This window comes from Leptodactylus fuscus, chromosome 2 (genome assembly GCF_031893055.1).
Source record: "Leptodactylus fuscus isolate aLepFus1 chromosome 2, aLepFus1.hap2, whole genome shotgun sequence".
NCBI classification, from domain to species: domain Eukaryota; kingdom Metazoa; phylum Chordata; class Amphibia; order Anura; family Leptodactylidae; genus Leptodactylus; species Leptodactylus fuscus.
This window is the reverse complement of record NC_134266.1, coordinates 67,659,774-67,682,312: the sequence shown is the minus strand read 5'-3', so window position 1 is coordinate 67,682,312 and position 22,539 is coordinate 67,659,774. Positions and strand designations below refer to the sequence as shown.

Sequence of the window (22,539 nt, the reverse complement as noted above, 5' to 3'; positions counted from 1 at the left end):
TCACCCAGGAAGCAGTCATGTGACCGCTGTAAGTGTAACATGTCGGCACCCAGGAGGAGAGCAGAGAGGTTTGTCCTGTCTCATCTGTGTCCGCGCTATTTCCCGGCGCTGTACCGGCGGACGCTGCAGATCGCGCTCTTCGTGCATTGCTGGCTCCATGTCAGCGCCAGGTACAGTGCGGAGGGAGCGGGAGGACGGCGCTGACTGAGCTGACGTATTCGAAGTTGCTCGGTGGAGTTCCTTGTGTAACCAGTAGTGTCAGGACCAGATCTGCCTTCTTTATCTCTTTATTCTTGGTCTCTATTGGTTTTATGCGAGGGTGGTCGGTGCAGGTGATCCCGGGAGGGGGTGCTGGGTGCAAACAGTGCGGGTCCCCAGGGTGCTGTTATACAGGGTCATTATACGTATCCTATTATAACCTGGACTTCCCATTATTGGGGATCACATCAGTAACACTGGGGTCACTTGGCAACTTTGGCCTTGACTCAGGGTCGCAAGTTCACCTTTTGATACCTTCACTAATGTTACTGAGCAGAACCTTATTGTATCTGTAACTTCTAGTCGTAATAAAAATTGAGTTGTGTTCGATCACATTGTGACAGTAGTCATGGTCGCAGAATGGCTCCATTCACTAGCATAGTAAAGGAATTTCAGGATGAGCTACATGTACAGTGGGAGTCGCAGTGCAGCCCTAGTCTAAGTCTATGTTCACATTGCAGGAAAAAAAACAACATGTACAGTATTTTTCCTGCAGATCTAGCCTCTGGTTCATTCAGTAGAAGCCAATACAGTATTTACAGCAAGAAAAGCCTGGCTGCTGCGGGAGCTAAATTCCATGTGCAGGAGAATCTGCTGCGGCTTTCCATTGGAAACAACAGGAGGCTGTAGTAAGCCTTATTTTCATGCGGATTCCTACACGGACAATGTACCGAAATCTACACATGAAAGGAAAACAAACCACTGTAAACGTGTTCTAGTTGTACTTTCTTTGATGGATTTGTTTCGGTGGGAATCAGTACCAGGAAGCGCCAGAACTTATGTTCAGGAGGATTGCACCTTGCAAACCCCATTGAAATGAGTGGGATGCTTTTTTGGAGTGTTTTTTTCTGCCTCCTATTCATTTCAATGGGCTTTGCAAGGTGGAATCCTCCTGAAGATAGGTTATGGTGCTGCTTTTCTTTTTTCTTTTCTGTAGCTGAAAAAAATCTACTGTCTCCCATTGAAATGAAGGGTTGGCAGGCAGATTCTGCCTCAAAAATTCTCCTGAAAATAAAACTCCATGTAAACTGATTCTAGGTTCACACCTGTGCTCGAGTTTCCGTTCTTTGTGTCTGCTTGGGGACTTGAAAAACAGATATCAAATCTGCTTTAAAAGCTGTTAACTGTGGTCCCCATAGACTTAATGGAGTCTGCTGGGTTTCTACCCAAAAAATGCAGAGAGAAAAGTGCTACTTGTAGGACTTTTTTCTCCGCGTTTTTCAAGCGAAATCTCCGAACGGTGAACAAGCGCAGATGTGAACCCAGCCTTATGCTAGGTTCACACTAGCGTTCGGGTCTCCGTTCTGTGGTTTTCGTCTTCTGCATGCAGAAGACGGAAACCTGTCAGACCGGGTGCAGCGGTGAGCCTTTTATGCTCTCCGCCACAAAACTGTTTTTCTAAACCGGACACAGAGTACTGCATGTCTGACTCTGTGTCCGATTTAAAAAAACGGTTTCGCGGAGAGCATAAAACGCTCACCGCTGGACATCTTTCAAACCCATTCAAATGAATGGGTGAGAGAATCATGCAGGTTTCAGTCTCCTGCCTCTGTTTTGTGCAGGAAACGGAAACCTGCAGAACGGAGACCGGGCGCAGATGTGAATGAGCCCTTATCTGTAAAAGATCAAATCCTCCTATAATTGATTTTTCAAGGAATTGTCTTCCCAGTCAAAATATTTTTAAAGAAAGAACACTTACTCAGAAACACTTCCTAGGTTCCTCCAGAATTATCTGCTCTTTCTGGTTCCTCTCGACATTTGACCACTCAGACAATGGCGATAGCAGATCACAACTGTTAGTTATTGGCTGAGCGGTCACACCCAGGGCTCTGAAGTTTGATCTAGGACCAATTTTAGGTAGGGTCAGAGTTGGCAGAAATCAGAGTCTTACCATGGCTTGTACATATGTGAAGAAATCATTCAGACTGTGACAACATAAGAGCCTACCAACACAACACTCTGGTCACATATCTGTGTTGGAAGGGATTGGGATGTACAGAAATCCTTGGGGGTGACGCAGGACTATTCAGTCACTTTGAGACGTCATCACTGTATATAAACTGCACAAATATGCAAAGTAGTAAAAATGTATCTATTGTGTGTGCCCTCTATTAGGACCTCCATGGTTGATGATTTACTACTGCCCTATGGCGTCTCTGCCAAGCATGGTCCAAGCCGTAGCCATCGTGAGACCAGAAGCTGCCTGCCTCTTAAGCATGGGAACACCACGCATGAAGTGTGGGCCAGTAATAATGACACCACGTACCCAGTGGCCACGACTAGAACGTTTGTATCAATCTTTACTGAGGGTGTGAAAAAGACTGTTTATGGGCACTTCACCTTTATTAATAACCCTTTAAGGACTGTGTCTGTACTGGAGCCTGGGAAGCCGGGCAGTTGTATGAGAAATATGACGGCAACAGTAGAAGAAACTGTGAAATACGGGAAATGCATTGTTGCCCAAAATGGAGGATATTTTGATACTACCACTATGCAATGTCTTGGAAATATTGTCAGTAATGGCAGATTGGTGCAAAATTCTGGAGGGATTCAAAATGCACAGTTTGGCATCAGGGCAGATGGGACCATGGTTTTTGGGTAAGTACTGAACGAAGTCCTTTCAGGTATGGGGTACTTAATATGTGAGATTAAATGCACATAGAGTATAGCTAAAGCCACCCCATACACATTAGAGAAAAGTCTGCTAAACCCACTGATTTACCAGACTGACAACTGTCTAATGTGAATGGGGTCTTTTCAGTCTTCCCCAAACAGATAATGTCGAGATGAAGAAAGGTCATGCATGTTGGATTTCAAAGCCCAATCCCTTTGTTCTCCATGGAGAAGCAGCATATTCCACTTTTCTATTGAAGACACATACACCCTTGACCAAGCTGAGCATGCATGTGTATGAAGGGAGTCTTATGGGATACCTATTGATAACTATTTAAGTCACATTTGTACTGGAGTATCAGTAGGAGACTTTGTTGCATGGTCTGCCTGAAATTGGCGAATGGAAAAAATCCTGCTTGCGTGGCTTTTTCATCCGCCAGTTTCAGAACACCGGACATCCGATGGACCGCGTAATAATCAAAGGAGTCTGCCGGGCTCCAGATGTAACCGGTATTTTAGAGATCGACCAGTCCTTTGTTCTGGTCCTCTAATGGACAGGCGATGCTAGTGTGAACCTAACATAAGGTGTGTGGTCACCTTAACACCTTTAAATGGATCCCATCACCGGATCTAAAGCAGTGTTGATCCAGTGTTTTCATCAGTGGGCTGTAAGGGCTCAGAATACAATGTTGCAAAGGCATACTCTGTCCTTTGGGCATGGTCCTGGTGCATGTATCAAATGTATTCAAAGGCTATCATTCATCTGATCAAGGCCTAAACAGTATACTTCTGTCCCCTCTCAAACTGTATACTGAAATAGCAGTCTGTTGGCCTATTCCTTATAGATGCTTATTGCAAGCACTATGTTTTGTTTTGGTTTTTTTTTACTATGGGAGCCTATGGATGATGGGTACTATAGCTGGAGCTATATATTGAGAAATTCCCCCTATATGTATCTCCAACAAACTGCAACACGCAGTGTGGAAGAACCCAAATACAGCAACCAATGGATATATAGCGTGCTATATTTGTTTAGTTGGTCAGATTAATACATAAAGTTAAAGAAAAATCTATGCACGTCTCCTTCTGGAATTGGAAGCCTGTAAGGGTGTGAAAAGGTCCTATAGAAGTGCTGTGTATGCTGTTATGGCTCTGTGCTGATGAATGCCGTAATTGCATTGTAAAACTGACCATACACCACTATATAGTTTAAACTGCTGCTGCCCCTCAAATAACTGCTCATATTGACCTGTCTGGTTTGTAGATATCTATCAGAAGAGGAGGTACTGAGTACCGAGAACCCCTTTGTGCAGCTAGTGAGTGGAGTTGGGTGGTTGCTGCGCAATGGTGAAGTGTACCTAGAACAGAGCAAGAATGTAGAATGTGACAAGACTCAGAACACTGGTAGGTGGAAACATGTTGGACCAGAACTCCATTCACACTTTGCCCTGTGGTTATAATAATACAGCTAATGATCCCAAAATATATAATTTTTTATAATTTTTTTTTTTTTTTCACATATTCTTAGAAAACTAAATCTGCCATAGGCTGAGGCCCTATGTTGTAGAAATGCAACTTTTTTTTTTCATTGCAGATTTTGCTGCATTTCTCTGAGCCAAAGCCCGGAGTGGACTGGCCAGAAGGGAGAAATAGAAGTACTTTCTATATATTTCCCATTCATTGTGTAGCTATTCTTAGCTTTGGTTCAAAAAAACAAGTAAAATCTCCAATAAAAAAAGCTGTGTTTCTGTAATGTGCCTTACGGTACAGCCATGCATATCAATTTACCAAAATATGCAAGGGTTAGCTATTGATATGTTGACAATTTTACTGTCAATTTTGCCATAAAAAATCTGCATCAAAAGACCTCCTGCACCCTGGCAAATAGAGGCAAGAATATCTAGCCCCTACATCAGCTGAATTTCCCAAATGGGACCCAGTCAGGAGACCCAGACTTGGAGAATCATAGTGACCTATGAAGGTAGACGTCATTGTTGATCTACTGTTCCACACTATATACAGTAGAACTCCAAGGAGTCCCAGCATCATAGACCACAATCATTTGATGTGTTGCTTACGTGTAACTCTCCAGACTATTCATCCACAAATCTGTATTGAAAATCTGCATTGTATGCACGTCACGTGGACATAACCTTACAGTATTTTTATTTTTTTATATATATTTTTTTAAACAATTAGAGGCCGAAGGTATTCATACAAGGTAGCAGTGCTTACACTGTGAACCAGCCATTTTCACAAAAAAGGTTAAACACAAGTAAATCAGGCTGTATGAGCCATTACCAGCTGTTATCCTTATATGTGTTGATCTGTATTGCCTGGGGATATAGAGTTACATGCAGATAGAGACATCATGTCCTGTGGGATAATGTGCAGAGGCGGTGTGAGCAGAGAAAGGTTAGTTTGGGGATCATAACTGCAGAAGTGTGCAATTAGGAAATGTGATAAAAACATCTCTTCAGGGAGGCCTATTGGATGTACTTGAAACTGTAGAAGTTGGGGGTTAATCTGATTTTCTAGGGTAGTGCATCGCAGAGAAGTGGTGCAGCCTTGGAGAAATGGAAACAGGAGAGGGAGGCTCTAATAATATAGGATTGGCCAATTGGAGATAGAGAGTAGGGAGGTGCAGCGCCATGGAGAGTTTTGTGGATGAAGGTAGTAAGTTTATATTGTATTCTTTAGTGAATATTCAGCCAGTGCAGTGATTATGTGAATTAATTTCTTACACTGTAACGTTTCATTTTTGTCTATACATGAACCCTATGGTTTGTACAATGCTGTGGAATATGTTGTGGCTATATAAAGAAGATGTAGTATTAGGAAAAAATCCACTTATTTCTTGAGCAAATGCATCATGGGCAGATATTAGGTATAGGTCAGTAGGGAGTTATGAAATGCTGTATTGCAAATAATGCATTTTTTCTTTGCAATATTAAAGAGATTAGGCAGGATACATTTTTTTTTAATTGGCCTGAGAGAAGGGGAAAAAAAAAAAAAACAAATAAAAAAAACATTCTCACCTGTCCCCAGTGCTCAGGTGCCCCCCAGCGTGGTTTGGTCCTACTAGACAAAAAAAAAAGTGAGAAAGAAACATCCCCCAAAAAAATTACTCACCTGTCCCCGATGCTAAGGTAGATTTGGACCTGCTGCTCCAATGTTTTCCCCACCACATGTGACTGCTGAGGCCAATCAGCGGCCTAAGGAAAGGACCTGGGAACCGGCCTTAGGAAAGGACCTGGGAACGTCTCTGGTAGTGACGCCTTTTGTCCTTCGTTGAGGCCACTGATTGGCCTCAGAAGTCACATGTGGCGGCGACTTTCACCGGAAGAAAACATTGGAGCAGCAGGTCCAAATCTACCTTAGCATCGGGGACAGGTGAGTAATTTTTCGGGGGATGTTTTTTTCTCACTTTTTTTTGTCTAGTTTAAAAAAAAAAACTGGACAACCCCTTGTTCTGTGAGTCAGCATGCTCTGGGTATGACTATTTTCAGACATTTTTTAAATTGACTTCTTGATGACAAGAAGGATGCAAGACAAACAATGTGACCGAGAAAAAGTGCGTGAGAAAGAAGTTTTAGGCCAACTTATGTCCAAGTGTCAAGGCCTAACTGCTGGTTTGGTGATCCAAACTGATAGCTTCATAAGGTTGGGCCAGGAAACTTAACCCATATTCTCATGTGAAACTTGTCTAAGGAAAAGGATCAGCTGCGTTTGCTAGGTAAACCTTTTAGAGGCTGTTAGTATAGGTATGCAGGATTTGTATAATTTTTTTGGCTTCTTTTATTTATTCAATTATTTATTTATTTTTTTCTTAGGTACTTTTGATTATTTTATGAATGTGATCTCTGCTAGGACCGCTCTTGGCCATGATAAAGATGGCCGACTTATTCTGTTCCATGTAGATGGCCAGACTACAGACAGAGGGTAAGACTTGAGTGTTAATGATACATTTTCTGTAATATTCATACGTTCAGTATCAGTTTGAAAAAGTCCATATAAACATAATGTGATGTTTTCTTTATAAATGATCGGATTGGATGGGTATGTGACGTTAGCTAAAGCTGAGTGTACATTAATGAGACTTAAAATGAACTTTTTTGCTTTTAGCAAATGGCTGCAATGAAACAAAGAATGAAAAATGTAAAGGGGTCTGAATATTTTCCGTACCCACTGTAGATGAAGCAATGTATTGGGTAGAACACTTCATTTAGCTTAAAGGGATTCTACCATTAAAGTAACTTTTTTTCTAATTACCACGTTGGAATAGCCTTAAGAAAGGCTATTCGTCTCCTACCTTTAGATGTGGTCTCCATTGCGCCGTTCCTTAGAAATACCGGTGCTTACTGGTATGCTAATGAGGTCTCGGCAGCAATGGGGGCGTCCTTCTTCTTCATCTGCTTCCTCCTCTTGTCTGTTGTCTTCTTTCTTCGTTATGTCTGACGCCTACGCAGTCGGCTCTGACAGCAGACTGTTAAAGCCGACTGCGCATGCTCAGTAAGGTCCGTACAGCCCTCCGACGCGCAAGTGAACTCATCCAGGCGTTGGAGGGCTGTACGGACCTTACTGAGCATGCGCAGTCGGCTCTAACAGGGTCTCGCTGTCGGAGCTGACTGCGCAGGCGTCAGACATGATGAAGAAAGAAGACGACAGACAAGGGGAGGAAGCAGATGAAGAAGAAGGACGCCCCCATAGCTGCCAAGACCTCATTAGCATACCAGTAAGCACCGGTATTTCTAAGGAACGGTGCGATGGAGACCACATCTAAAGGTAGGAGACGAATAGCCTTTCTTAAGGCTATTCCGACGTGGTAATTAGAAAAAAAGTTGCTTTAATGGTAGAATCCCTTTAAGGTACAAGTCTGCATACTATCATTGAGTTCTTCAGATGGAGTACTCCTTTAATTTTTCTGATAAAAAGTAGCGCTCTTTCTGAAAGAAAGCAGCCATGTCTTCTAATCTTGGATAATCCATTTAACAAACATGATGTGCCATAGTATAAGTGATACATCGCCTGTATGAAATCTCTATAGAGCTGGATTTACAACTGTCCATTATAATAGTATGTGTGTTATATCTTCGATTGCTTGAAATATAATTTTTTCTTTAGGATGAACTTATGGGAGGTGGCTAAATTTCTAAAACAACAAGGAGTTATTAATGCTATAAATCTGGATGGCGGAGGATCTGCTACTCTGGTTATTAATGGGACACTTGCCAACTATCCCTCCGATCACTGGTGTGTATGGATAAGAGAACTGTATAGATTTTTTGGTACTATTCCGTTATCGGGCCAGCAGCAGCGCAGTTCAGCAGCAGCTTTCGGGACAGCAGTTCAGCAGCGGGAATTACAATGACATCCGAGGACTGCTGGCCCGATGCTTGTGCCCAGTAACCAGTACATCGATGACCCCCCTCCCCCATCCTTCTCCTCCTGCCAGTGCTGCCCCCCAGCTCTCCTTACATCTTCCCCGTACCCTCTCCCCGCCACACGACTAGGCCTCACCTCAGCGCTAGTACCGAGACCGAAAGGAAAGACACCGGGGCTCAATCCAGGCCCTGACAAGAAACACGCCGACTATAGGAACGGTGAGCTACAGCGAGCCGGAGGGACAAACTTTCTGCAGCGTCCGGCGGCTATCTAGTAGCATTCATTGCTCAAGATTTACGGTGAGGCCTATTACAGGGAGAGGGTACGGGGCAGATGTAAGAAGAGCTGGGGGGCAGCACTGGAAGGAAGAGGAGGATGAGGGCATCGATCGATGTACTGCCTACTACACACAAGCACGGCCTCTATCATCGGGCCAGCATCGGCTTAGTCATGTGGCGGGGAGAGGGTACGGGGTAGATGTAAGGAGAGCTGGGGGGCAGCACTGGAAGGAGGAGGAGATGGAGGGGGGGTCATTGATGTACTGGCTACTGGGCACAAGCATCGGGCCAGCAGTCCTCGGATGTCATTGTAATTCCCGCTGCTGAACTGAACTGCTGTCCCGAAAGCTGGTGCTGAAATGCGCTGCTGCTGGCCCGATAACGGAATAGTACCGATTTTTTATTTGTTCACTATGTGATCTGCATTTGCTGTGTCCAAATTATGTCCTTTAAACTTCCGAGTACTATCCTTATAATGTTTCTTCAATGTTTCTATCAATGTTGCTTCAATCACACTTATAGGGAAACCACCGGTTTTTCCGTAGGTATAATTGACATGCTGCAATTTCCAAAACTGTGACGGTTTTGGACATGGCAGCATGTTCGCTGAGCTTTTTTTTCCCACTTCACGGATGGGATTCGCTAGAATCCCTTACACTTTGCAGGGACTGTAAAACACTGTGGTTTTTTTTCCACCATATGTGGCCCGGCCCAAAGGCCACAGCAAAATCTTCAACAAAAAAGCTGCGTTTCCCCGATGTGAGGCCTCAGCCTTAAATTGTACAACTTCAATTCCAATGAAGTTGGGACGTTGTGTAAAACGTAAATACAAACATAAATCCTTTTCAACCTATATTCAATTGAATACACTGCAAAGACAACGTATTTAATGTTCAAATGTATAAACTTACATTTTGTACATGGATTTTAATTCATAAACTTGAATTTGATGCCTGCAACACATTCCAATAACCCCTTCTAATAAAAAGAGCCTAGTTAAACCTTGCATATTGCTTAGTCTATATATTGCCACCCTCCCAGGTTGTGCAATGTATGGGGCCTTTATTTTTCACAGAAGGGGACCGAGCACTACCACAATTTTTACATGCAGTGCCTCTATGTAGACACTGCATAGGGATTGGGGTGGGTTGTTATGTTTTGGGGAGGTTTTTGTCCAGTTGATTTGTTGATTTTATTTGTGTCCACAGTCTGTTTAATGCAATGTGGCGTTGCCCCCGGAGCGTGTCTACAGTTGTATGTGTCCATGAACCCTTATGTGATCCCCCAGACTGCAGCGGCCATGGACAGTGTATTGCTGGAGAGTGTCATTGTACAGGCTATTGGACAGAGACTTCTTGCAATGTTCTAAGCTGTGGCCCATCAAACTGCAGTACTCATGGAACCTGCACCCCAAGTATGTATATCCTGTTTGTGTGTTATACTTATTATAAGAGCCACTGAGATTTTTTTTTTTTTATAATGGCTGCTTGTACTTTCTCATCCACAGATGGATGTGTTTGTGACTCTGGCTGGATGGATGGTAACTGCAGTACTGGTAAGTGTCCTAATTTATAAAGGCACCTTTATAGTAGAGCTCTCTTAATCCGATTACAGTACAGAAAAGAACAGGAGGCAAAAATAAGAAAAGTGTAGAAAGAATGGGAGATAGGACTTAGAGCCCATTTAACAAGTGCTGATCGATTTGGGCTTGTTAAACCTCCATTTGTTAAACCTGGCCATTAACCAGGCATATAAGATAAGATAATCCTTTGATACAGTTTCATAGATGGTACAGTAGTATATAACAAGAGAGAAAAACACATACAAGCTCATGGCAGATAGAGAAATCCTAGGAATCATAGCAACTAAAAAAGAAAGAAACACAGACACACTGCAGGATCATTTAGTTCTCTGTGTGAAGTGATGTTAATAATACAGCCCGACCGTGGTTGGAGGACATGAGGAGGGGGGTCACAGCATGTAGATATAACAGGCAAAAAAACGTTTTTTTTGCAGAGGTGGGGGACATATGCAGCTATCATGATAACATGTGGTAGTTCTTTGATAGGTGGTGAGATCTCATGCTCACAGCTGATAGTTTGGTATCTTACATCAGCGCTATTGTCCATTAACCACAAAAAAATGCCCCAAATATCCTTCATCACAAGCCCTCCTCTTCCTTTCTTCTTACCACTGTGTTCTACTGCCCAGAGAGGTCTGAAGTCGTCCAGGTAGACAGGGTGCTGCTCTCTTGCCAAGCTTCCATAACTCCTGGGGTGGGTGGGTGATGGTAGGTTCCCAGGTTGTAACAGAGTCCCACGTGTCCACAGTAAAAGAAAGAAATACCAGTCAGCTGTAGGCATCTTCACACATCAGCAATAGACTCCAAAAATCATCTCCTTGAAAAGAAGTCCACACTTCCATGTAGGTTTCTCCTCCATGCCACATGGTGTCCATGCTGTCCTTAGCTCCTGGGGGGATGGTAACAGGCACATGTGCAGGTCTCCAGGTCTTGAGCCATTGTCCATGCTTAACAATAGAAACAAAAGGAACAAAATACTCCACAGGATCTTCCATTTGATTTATAGTTGCTAATTCATAGTGCTAGTTTGCTTGGTTACAAGTTATGGTTATGAAATTTGTTTGGGGACAAATGTTTTAAGACATACATGGAATTCATGAAATAAAATGATTCTTTTATTGCTGCCAGCATATCTTCAGTTTACACAAGTTACTGTAAGAATCTGTCAGTGACAAACACACATTTGCTTTGTTAGTTGGCATTTCTGCCCCAAGCAGAGAATGGGAGTAAGTGGAAGCAAGCCTATGAATATGTGCTTATGTAGCACAAGTTGTTACTGAAGAGTTTTCTGACAATAAATTTTCTGCCAAATTGTCTAATAGTTACGTAGAAAGGAGTGAAATATGCAGCGTTATTGACATGCTGCAGGGTTTGGAAGTTTACAGTATGCTGTAACATGTGCAAAAATATTCTTCCTCACTATGTGAATTAGGTTTTATTATGTACTGCAATCTTTTGCGGAGGTTTATTGCATGATTTGCTTGAGCAATCAAAAAAAAATGTTATTTCTGAACATACATCTTAGATAGCTCTTGGCAATTATATCTATAATGGTCAGACAGCCGGGACCATTGCAGATCAGATGTTTGGGGGCAGTGCACCCTCTGCCAGGCCATGTGCTTGGGGTGATATCTAGGCCTACTCATAGCTGGCCTAGATTTCCAGCATCACTTACACAAATTTTCTGGCATAAATTATAATAAACCTAGCAGGACCAATAGCCATACCCCTAGCACACCGACACTACACCCCCTTCTCTGGAAAGTGGCATGGACAGCACACCATACACCAGAAATCTAGCATACAATATTAATAAACCTCACCCAATGTGTGAACACAGCCTTTATGTGTTTCTTGTTCCCTTATAGAAAACGGCTCACCATTATGCATCTATAATATGGATATAAAGCTAATGTCTGTATTTTCTGCATGTTGACATACTCGCCCTGTGGGATTACTATAATAAAGGATTATCTTATTTTCAGTAAGCAGCACCTCGGTTACCCGTTTGGTTGTCTGGTATTGTAGATCAGCTATCATCACTTGAAAGATTCTGGGCTGCAGTGTTTCTGGGGGAGAAAGTCAGCCCCCTATTCATAATTCTGTACAAACCCTTTAAGCTTTATTTACATAAAACAGACATAGGTAGCTTGGACCCGTGAATGTGTTTCATGTACGAGAGTATACATTTGCATTTCCTTTCCAGCCTGTAACCATGGATACTATGGAGATGGATGCACCAGCGTGTGTCATTGTCAGAACAATGGCACATGTGACCATGTGAATGGGACTTGTGAATGCCCAGCAGGATTTACAGGACGGTACTGTGAAGAAGGTAAATTCTTATATCCTACTGCACTGCTTTTCATAGCTGTAAAAAAAAATAATAATAATGTGAAACTTTATCATCTGCACCAATATTGAGTTTTATAACTTTTTTTTTTTCTCATATGCTTACATCAAGGCCCGGTTCACATCTGCAATCGGAGATTCCATTCCCCTAATCACTTGAAATACGTGTAGAGAAAAGTCCTCCAAGCAGCACTTTTTCTTTCTGCATTTTTCATGCGGAAAACACATGGACCCCATTATAATCTATAGGGTCCGCGAGTTTCCTTAGCTAACCGCTTTTTTTATGCAGATAGGTTTCTGTTCAGGAGCTCCCAAAGCAGACTCCCTGAACGCAGATGTGAACCGGGCCTCAGTAAGGGTTAGATTTTACAAGGGGAATTTTTGAATTCAGTGTTTTTAAACATTTGGCATATCCTGCCACTGTATGCCTTCTAGAAGTTATGTAATACCTCTATTATAAAAATCTCTATCCAATACTGTATTTTATTCCAGCATGCCCTTTTGGCTTTTATGGCTTAAGATGCCGGGAAGTTTGCCATTGCGAGAAACAGTGTTACTGCCATCCTGTGACAGGAAACTGCAACTATACCTATGAGTCCAGGACACTTGAGCTTTTATCAAAAGGTTTGGTTTTCATTATCCTAGTGAATGAAGATTGTGTTAATATTTATTAAAGGGGTTAAACATGGTTTCAAAATTTATGGCCTATCATTAAGATAATTTAGATTAGCATGAGTCTGACTGTCCGGACCCTCACGGATCAGCTATTTCCCAGGGTGTGCAACTCCCAGAATTGTTAACATACTGGGCACTGCAGTACTCACTCACCATATTATTATTACATTGCTGTGGTGTTCCATTCAAGTCCGTCAGACACTCTTACAGTATCAACAAACACTGCCATTACTGCCATTAGTAATACAGTGAGTCCGGATAAACGGCGGATCTGTGGAAGTCCCAACGATATTCGTTCTGAAAAGGTGAATAACTCCTTTAATATTAGATTTTTGCACAGATTGCAACTTACCTGTGCATATTAGGAGATGTAGACTCCTGCTGCCGTTACTTTATAGCATTCTGTTCTAATATTTCAGTTGGCTCCTGCATGGAATCAGTGTTACACTCCTGGTGGAAAGCTGTCCCCTCTGGTGCCAAAGAAACTTTTCTTACAGAGTAAGAATTTTTTTTTTCCATTTAATAAGTTATTGTTTGTTTTTTTTATTTAATTTCTAGTTTGCCAAGAGAATACAATGCAAAAATATGTGTAGAAAATACAAACTACACCGCTCCGTTACACACACATTGGGTTAGCCAATCTGTTAGATTTAAGGGAACCTAGTTCCCCCATTACAAAGATCCATGTTTGATTTTGCAGCCTTAGGGCATGGTATTATTGCCTTTATTTACTGGTATGTTGTACATTTCTATGTTATTTGACTTGAATTGCTTAAAGAGGACCTTTCACCGATTTGGGCACGGGCAGTTCTATATACTGCTGGAAAGCTGGATTTCTTTTAAACTTTTTGCTTCTGAAAAGCTGCACAGTTTCCAAGTAAGACATTGATTTTTGTAATGGAGGAGCATGTTGGGGATTTGTGCCCGACAGGTTCCTTTTTACCATTTTAGATGGTGTTTTAGATAGTGAGCTTAGAGTAAAGAGGACCTTTCACCACCCCAACCAATTCAAGTGTGTATCATGTGTTGATAGATGATACTCCACTAATTCCAGCACAGTTGGAATTTTCTCTATAGCCCTCACCTTTCCTGAGCAACAAGCGCAGTTAGCTTTGGTGCCTGCTATGCTATTTAGGTTCCGTAATGTCAGAAGGGCGATGTCAGGCAGGGGTTGTGATTCAGAGCTCCAATCAGAGGCAGACAGTGTCTGAGCTCAGACTTGTACCCCCCCTGACAGTACAGAGCCTAAATAGAATATCAGGAACCAAAACTAACGGCAATGAATGCTCGCTGAATGGCGTGGGCTAGAGAAAAAAACTCCAACTGTGCCAGAATCAGTGGTGCAGTACCTATTAACAGGTAATAAGTTGATAGAGGCTGTAAAAGGTCAAACATTTGTTTCTAACTATTAATTTGAGAGGTTACCATGAAACCATAGATGTTACAGTTATTTAGGGGTGACATCTTAGGATCTGTGGGAATCTGACTTCTGGGATCCCTGCTGATCCCAAGGTTATATTTGGTTCATTTAGCATATCTCCCTCACAGCAAGAAGTGCTGCAAAGCCCTATAGTCCCAAGTGGGGTTTTGCTGTATTTCCTTGCACAGCAGGTAGCTGCAAGCATTGCTGTGCTAGGAAACTCCAAGGTGTAACTTGCATTGCATGCCATGGAATACGCCTGAAGTTTGGATATATTGCATTTCAACATACCATAGTTTCTCTGGGATATGAACATTGCCAGAGATCTATGGCAGCTCTTTATTCCTGCTCTCTGTTTTGGAACAATTCCTAATAAACTGTCCATTTTGTATAAGAAAAAATATCCTTGTACCGTGTTAGCCAGTGGATATGAAATTAAAAACATTTTTGAGCGAAGTCCTCAGTAGTTGATACCTTTTTTTAATGGCTAACTTAAAAAAAATTTGATTTACATATTTCGAGCTTTTGGGACTACTATAAGGGTCCCTTCATCAGGTTGGTATAACACAATTTCTGAAGGTAGGCATATATATACAGGAATGGAGTGTTAGGGCTAGTTCACACGTGGGCAAAGGGGAGGTTTTTGACAGCGGAATTCGCTTCAAAAACCTCTCCTTTAACATGGTGGTCTATGTAGACCACTAGCTTTTTTTTTCCTCCTAGCGTTTTCCGCCTGAAGAAGCGACATGACCTTTCTTCAGGCGGAAAACGCCTGAAGAATTGCATAGAAGTGAATGGGAGGCGAAAACCGCGCGGTAAAAAACCGCGCGTTTTTTTGCACACAAAACCGCGCGGTTTTTTACAAAAACCGCGCGGTTTTCGCCTGCAGTTTCTATAGCACATATAGGAAAAAAAAAACCTAGCGAAAACCGCTAGCGAAAACCGCGTCAAAAACCTCGTCAAAAACCGCGCGGAATGCAAAAAACAGCGTCAAAAAAACTCCTCGAGGTTTTTTACCTCGCACAAATAAGCTAGGCGGTTTTCACGTGTGAACTGACCCTTAGATGGAAAACAGAACATGTAAATACACAGTTTTTTTTAAAAAAAAAAAAACAACATATATATCAGTTCACAGGAAAGTTCTCTGGGTTTATGGCTTCTTTGATCAGTGACGTGGTGTCTAGTGGTTATAAAACGTCATAAAACCCTGTGCCTGATTTAACCCCCTTTGGAGAGTGTTGAAGGTCATCATGAGTTTAATCCTATTAATATTATAAAGGTGAAAGTTTGTGAGTTTGGATGTTTGTGTGTTTGGATGTTTGTTACTCAATCACGCAAAACCCGCTCGACCGATTTGGCTGAAATTTTCCACAAACATAGTCACTACACTCGATTGCGCAATAGGCTACTTTTTGTCACAATAGCGCACATACGTTTTTCCCAGGACCCCCACAAAACCCAAACTCACATCACTATCTCTGCAATCTCACACACTTTGGACCATAGCAAGCCACAAAATTCATATTACCCTCTACAGCAGAGGTCAGCAACCCCTGGCACACGTGCCAAGAGTGGCACTCCTGCCATATTTCACTGGCACACCAGCAGCACAGGACCTGCAAGAGTTAAATGAAGTCCGAGTCTCTTCAGTGGGCTGCTAGAGCTGAGGCATAAGGACACTCCCCTTTGAGAGGGGTGCAGGAAACCCAGGGGGTGGAGCTTAATCGCCCAGGTCTGTGCCTGCTATAGTGGTCTGCATCCTGCCAACATTCCCTGAGGAGGAGAGGAAGCTGCTAGCAAAGTGAAACTGAAAAACACACAGGTACATAGGATTACTGTTCTCATTAATGTCAGGCATTTGGGGTTATTAGTTTAGTCTCAGTAACTCCATGTGCCTCACATTAATAGGAATAAACCCCATCATGTCCCTCATATTAACCCCTGTGTGCCTCACATTAATAGGAATAAACCCCATCATGCCCCTCATATTAACCCCTGTGTGACTCATATAAAGATTACTAATATGTGAGACATATGGAGGTAATAATAAAAGACCTCAATAATGAAGATACTTAATTATTATCTCCAAGTCTCTCACATATCAGTAACTAGAGATGAGCGAGTACTGTTGGGATCAGCCGATCCGAACAGCATGCTCCATAGAAATGAATGGATGCACCTGGTACTTCCGCTTGGACGTAGCCGGCGCGCTTAACCCCCCGCGTGCCGGCTACGTCCATTCATTTCTATGCGAGCGTGCTGTTTGGATCAGCTGATCCGAACAGTACTCGCTCATCTCTATCAGTAACTCTTACACAAGGGTTAATGTGAGGGACATGATGGGGTTAATTGCTATTAATAAGAGGCGCATGGAGTTACTAAACTGTCATGCACAGGGACAGACTTTATGTTGCTTGCTCAAGAGTATCCTGTGCCCAAAATGTACATGTACTGGTGGAAAATAACAAATCATACAATGTCGTATATCCAAGTATATTCACTTGAAGTACCTCTGTCCCAAAGACACTATGTACAGTTTATAACAACACCGTATAGCAGCTGAAATACAAATTACATTCATCACAAAAGTCTCACGTATTCTCAGAATTACAGAAACAACAAAATACAAAGTTACATTTCATATCCCATACCTTATACACAGTACGAAAACCTTACCCGCGCCTGTTTACCCACTTCCACAATTACCGCAGACGAAGTCGCGGGTACCAGCTAGTCTCCCATATGCGGCGATCCTTTCTGTTTCTGAAATTTCCTCTTAGTATCAGAATCTTCATATCCTTGGTGATATTATGATTTTCATTGCAGAAGTGTTTTGGCATTCTTTGCTCTCTAATCGTATGTCTGTGTGAATTCATTCTCCTCCTAAGTGACTGTCCTGTCTCACCTACATACAGGCCCCCAGGACACTTAGTACACAATATCAAATACACCACATTAGGTGTGCTGCAGGTGAAGTTACCTGGGATCTTGTAGTGTTGATCAGAGTTCGGGATCTTTATTTTATCCGTGGTCAGTATGTGAGGGCATGTTTTGCACATCTTCTGTCCACATGGAAATGTTCCTTTGTTAGTTGGAGGTGACAGTGAGCTGCTAATAATCATATTCCTGAGATTTGGTGGCTGTCTATAGCACAGGAGAGGGGGGGTCTGGAAATATGGATTTTAGATGGTGGTCTTTTTGCAGTAGTGGATGTAGTTTGCGTGTGATTCCTCTCAGCATCTCCAGGTGTGGGTTATATGTGACGACCAGGGACACCCGATTGTTTTCCTGTTTGGTATTGTATTTTAATAACTCCCATCTTGATATTCTCGTGGCCCTGTTAATTTGGTGGTCAATCGGCTTCCGATACAGCGATGTCTCAATTTTGTTGTCCTCTCTTCATGGCCAAGCTTGAGAGTGACTTCCTATCCACCTGCACCACCAGACCTCTGGCCTACTATCGCTTCATTGACGATATCCTAATCATTTGGACTGGGTCTGAACAACAGCTGAAAACCTTCCATGAACAATTCAACCAGTTCCATCCCAGCATTAACCTGACGCTCAATTACTCTTTCTCTGAAATAAATTTCCTAGACAATGTCATCAAGATACAGGACAACAAAATTGAGACATCGCTGTATCAGAAGCTGATTGACCGCCCAACCTACCTAAGATGGGATAGCTTTCATCCAAAACACATAAAGAATTCCATTGTCTAAAGCCAGGTTATCAGATACCATCACATATGTTCAGACCCTGTGGATAGAGACAAGCACACTGGGGGCCTCAAAAACACATTCTGGAGGCAGGGTTACCATCCAAGAACAGTTGAAAACCAAATTAACAGGACCACGAAAATATCAAGATGGGACTTATTAAAATACAATACCAAACAGGAAAACAATCGGGTGCCCCTGGTTGTCACATATAACCCACACCTGGAGACGCTGAGAGGAATCACACGCAAACTACATCCACTACTGCAAAAAGACAACCAGGTCCTGGGGGCCTGTATGTAGGGGAGACAGGCCAGGCACTTAGGATGAGGATGAATTCACACAGACATACGATTAGAGAGCAGAGAATGGACCTCCCTGTGCCAAAACATTTCTGCAATCAAAATCATAATCTCACCAATGATATGAAGATCCTGATACTAAGAGGAAATTTCAGAAACCGAAAGGATCACCGCATATGGGAGATTAAATGATGATGTTCAACACTCTCCAAAGGGGCTTAAATCAGGCACAGGGTTTTATGACGTTTTACAACAACTAGACACCACTGTCACTGATCAAAGGAGCCATAAACCCAGAGAACTTTCCTGTGAACTGATATGTTTTTTTAAAAAAACTGTTTATTTACATGTTCTGTTTTCCATCTATTTTGCATCTAACACTCCATTCCTGTATATATATGCCTACCTTCAGAAATTGTGTTATACCAACCTGATGAAGGGACCTTTATAGTAGTCCCGAAAGCTCGAAATATGTCATCAAAAAAATGTTTGTTAGCCATTAAAAAAGGTATCAACTACTGAGGACTTCTCTCAAAAACCTTTTTCATTTAATAAACTGTTCATGAGACATGTATTTTGTATTTTAATAAGTGATACTTATGTTTTGTAGACATTTGTGGGCAGGATTAAGCTGTACTCTTCTGGTGCTACTGGTGATTAGCATTGCGTTCAATGTTAGACAGGCCTGGTCTCAAAGAGAAAAACGGAACGACTGGACATATTCTTACCAAAGACTTCAAGAAATGAATGGAAACGTGGATGTCCCAGATATGTATGAGACATGCAACTTGTATCATTCAGATAATGATGAGGACGTGTCACGTTATAAAACCAGCAGTTGAAGGTGATGAGAATTTCAGCTGGGATTAGTCAGCTTCATCTATGCATGCTGTGCTATGCAGCAGTCTAGTGCCTTGTTACATGCCCAAACATTTGGGTGTAGAACGTTAAAGAAATGAATGTGTACATTAGCAATACATCCATTGCAATGTATAGTATTGAAAAAATGTATTCTTGAATTTGTTTTTTTAAAAGGAAAGTGCAATATTGCCTTATTTTATTAGATGGACTGTGCTTTTTCAACACTGGATTATTTGTGCTTTATAAACTATTTCCTTGTTCATATAGGTAAAATTGCCAAATGTATAATGGGAAGGTACTGATACTAATTTCTTGCTAGAAACTTGCTGTTTATAATTGAGAATTGACTAGGTATATGCTTAACTCACTTTTGTAAAACAATTTTCGGCTATTTTCAGAACTCCCAGATAAGTGAATGGAGAGACTCTGAAGGGGGTCTCTCCTTGGGAGAGATGCAGGTTCCAGAGGTGGGACCAACATCTACTGAGTATAAATGCCATATCCTATGGATATAGCCATAAATGTAGAGGTGGTAATGCCCTTATAAACAACATACAGGTATAGACTGTTCAGCTAAAACAAAGACAAGGTTATCTTGATTGTGTCAAATACTATATATTTAGGTCTGCATCAGTTAAAAAAGTTCCAACAGGTGACTACAAAGCCAATTGCTCTTGTTTTAAAGCCAAGAAAGCATTGCTCAGCAGCCTCTTCAAATAGCTGGTTGGCAAGGGGTGCTGAGAGTCAGACTCCCACCAATCTGAAACCACTGTTTTTTGTTTTTTGGTTTTTTTTCCATTTTTTTATTTTTCAATCTGCCATGCATCATTGCAGGTGGCTCCTGTGAAATGCATTGTACCCACTAGGGATACATGTAAATGAAAAAACTTCGTAAACACATTGGGGGGTATTTTTCAACCTCTTACATCAGAAAAGTGGCATGAAAAATGTCTTAAACTTTGGGTATTTTTACACCACCCTTGCCACTTTCTAAAAACGGGGTGTAGAGTGGCCGGTCAGACTTAGAATGTATGCTATTTTTTGGGTAAGTGCCTGAAATGAACCCTAACTACAACCTGGCATAGATTCTGTTCTAGGCACTACACTGTCAGTGCATGCAATACACACAAACCGTTGCGCCATCATCAGTAACTGCTTCAAGGGCCAAAATTGGAGATAAAGCTGGTCAGGGCTCAATAACCTCTCCGATTCTTCAACAGCCAACAATCTGTAGTTTAGTTGTTAAAGGGGCTCTATCAGCAAAATCCTGCAGATAGAGCCCTACATATGCGTGCATAGCCTTTAAAAAGGCTATTCAGGCACTGTAAAAGTTAAATTAAACTACCCCCCCGTTTTAAAATAATAACTTAAAAAAGAATGTTCTCTACTTACGGAACGTGCACCCTGGGCGGGCATTCTGGGTGCGTCTTCATCTTCTTCCCCGCCTCTTCTTCCTCTGACGTCTTCGGGTCCCGTCCTCCTCCGGCGCTTGCTCGCGGACACTGATTAAAAAAAAATAGCCCGGGCGCATGCGCAGTAGCCGTAGTAGAAGCCGCGTGCTACTGCGCATGCGCCCGGGCTATTTTTTTTTTTTATCAGTGTCCGCGAGCAAGCACCGGAGGAGGACGGGACCCGAAGACGTCAGAGGAAGAAGAGGCGTGGAAGAAGAAGACGGCGCACCCTGAATGCCCGCCCAGGGTGCACGTTCCGTAAGTAGAGAACATTCTTTTTTAAGTTATTTTAAAACGGGAGGGGGGGGGGGTAGTTTAATTTAACTTTTAGAGTGCCTGAATAGCCTTTTTAAAGGCTATGCACGCATATGTAGGGCTCTATCTGAATGATTTTGCTGATAGAGCCCCTTTAAGGATGATGATTGTAGGATTATTCATATGTATGAGCTCATCATCAATCTGATGGCTGTGTGATGTCCACCTGAAATCGAAAGTGTGTGGCCAGTCTCAATGCTAAGAAGTGGAGGCTACCGCTGTCCCCTCCTCTGCCTCCACTCACATCACCTAATAGGATGCTTGCAGCATTAAGTTGATAGGCATAGTGTTCAGCAATACAGGAGTATTGTGCTGTATTTGAGTGAACAGAACATAATATGGTCATGTATGTCTAAAAGAATAATTTAAACAAAAAAGTTTCTCTAAAAATATATAGATTAAAAAAAAATACAACACCTTTTTTTTTAGTATCTCCATAATCTCACTGACTCATAGGATCAAATTAAGGGGAACCTGTCAAGTGGTTTTTGAACCATAAACTGGCCCTATCAAGTAAGCAATGACCTTTCCATTGGTGGTCCTGACGTCACAAAGGATGTCAGTCTAGGCCAGGGGTCCTCAAACTTTTTAAACAGTGGGCCGGAGGCAGAGCAGGTCGCACAGACATCGGGAGCGGTGCCCTCCAATAGGTAAAGTGAAGTGCGCTCCATGGCCTGGCCTGAGCTCCCCAGGAGCTTCATTATAAATGCACGCCTGCCGGCGTTGTCTGCGGGGCCAGACAGATGTGCTTGGCGGGCCGCATGTGGCCCGCGGGCCGCAGTTTGAGGACTCCTGGTCTAGGCTGAAGCTTCTCCCCACCCACTGTAACTACCTTAGATTAATTTGTATTTGACTTTTCATGCTCTCATGTGGCTATTGATAGAAAAATGACTGCAAATAATGTGCCAAAGTTTTGCATCTCAAGCTCCTCCACTTACAGCTAAGCATACTTCCTTTTCTCTAAGCCTGTCCCCTTGTCAGACAAGATGAAGAAGCATATAAAACAGATAATGTGGACTTAGTTATGTATGTCACTTTTATAGCACAAACTGTGCCAGAATTCTGGTAATATTTCATCAGTAAATCTGCTAATAGGCAAAAGGCATGCGAATAGGCACTTAACTGTTAAGATCTTCATCTCCCTTTCATCACTTTACACTTACTTTTCATCAACACTCTAGTGACAATGTTTTCTCTGTGTTAAACTTTACCGATTTCCCATGTACCCTAATCGACTTGCCTTTTTGCATTTATATATCTTTTATAAGAATAAGTACTTACAATGCTTGTGTACAGTCACTGACTTCCTATCCTCTTGTAACAAGTTG

General features: G+C 42.2%; 1 protein-coding gene across 1 annotated transcript; it reads left to right on the top strand.

Annotated features, from left to right (window-relative positions):
* Positions 1-20,858, top strand: NAGPA (N-acetylglucosamine-1-phosphodiester alpha-N-acetylglucosaminidase). The gene is made up of 11 exons (XM_075263920.1): positions 1-170; positions 2,374-2,856; positions 4,136-4,275; positions 6,705-6,813; positions 7,996-8,124; positions 9,743-9,948; positions 10,042-10,089; positions 12,323-12,451; positions 12,961-13,092; positions 13,563-13,641; positions 19,195-20,858. The coding sequence occupies exons 1-11, from the start codon at positions 40-42 to the stop codon at positions 19,424-19,426; spliced, it is 1,818 nt and encodes a 605-aa protein (XP_075120021.1). The 5' UTR covers positions 1-39; the 3' UTR covers positions 19,427-20,858.
* Positions 20,859-22,539: the final 1,681 nt, after the last annotated feature.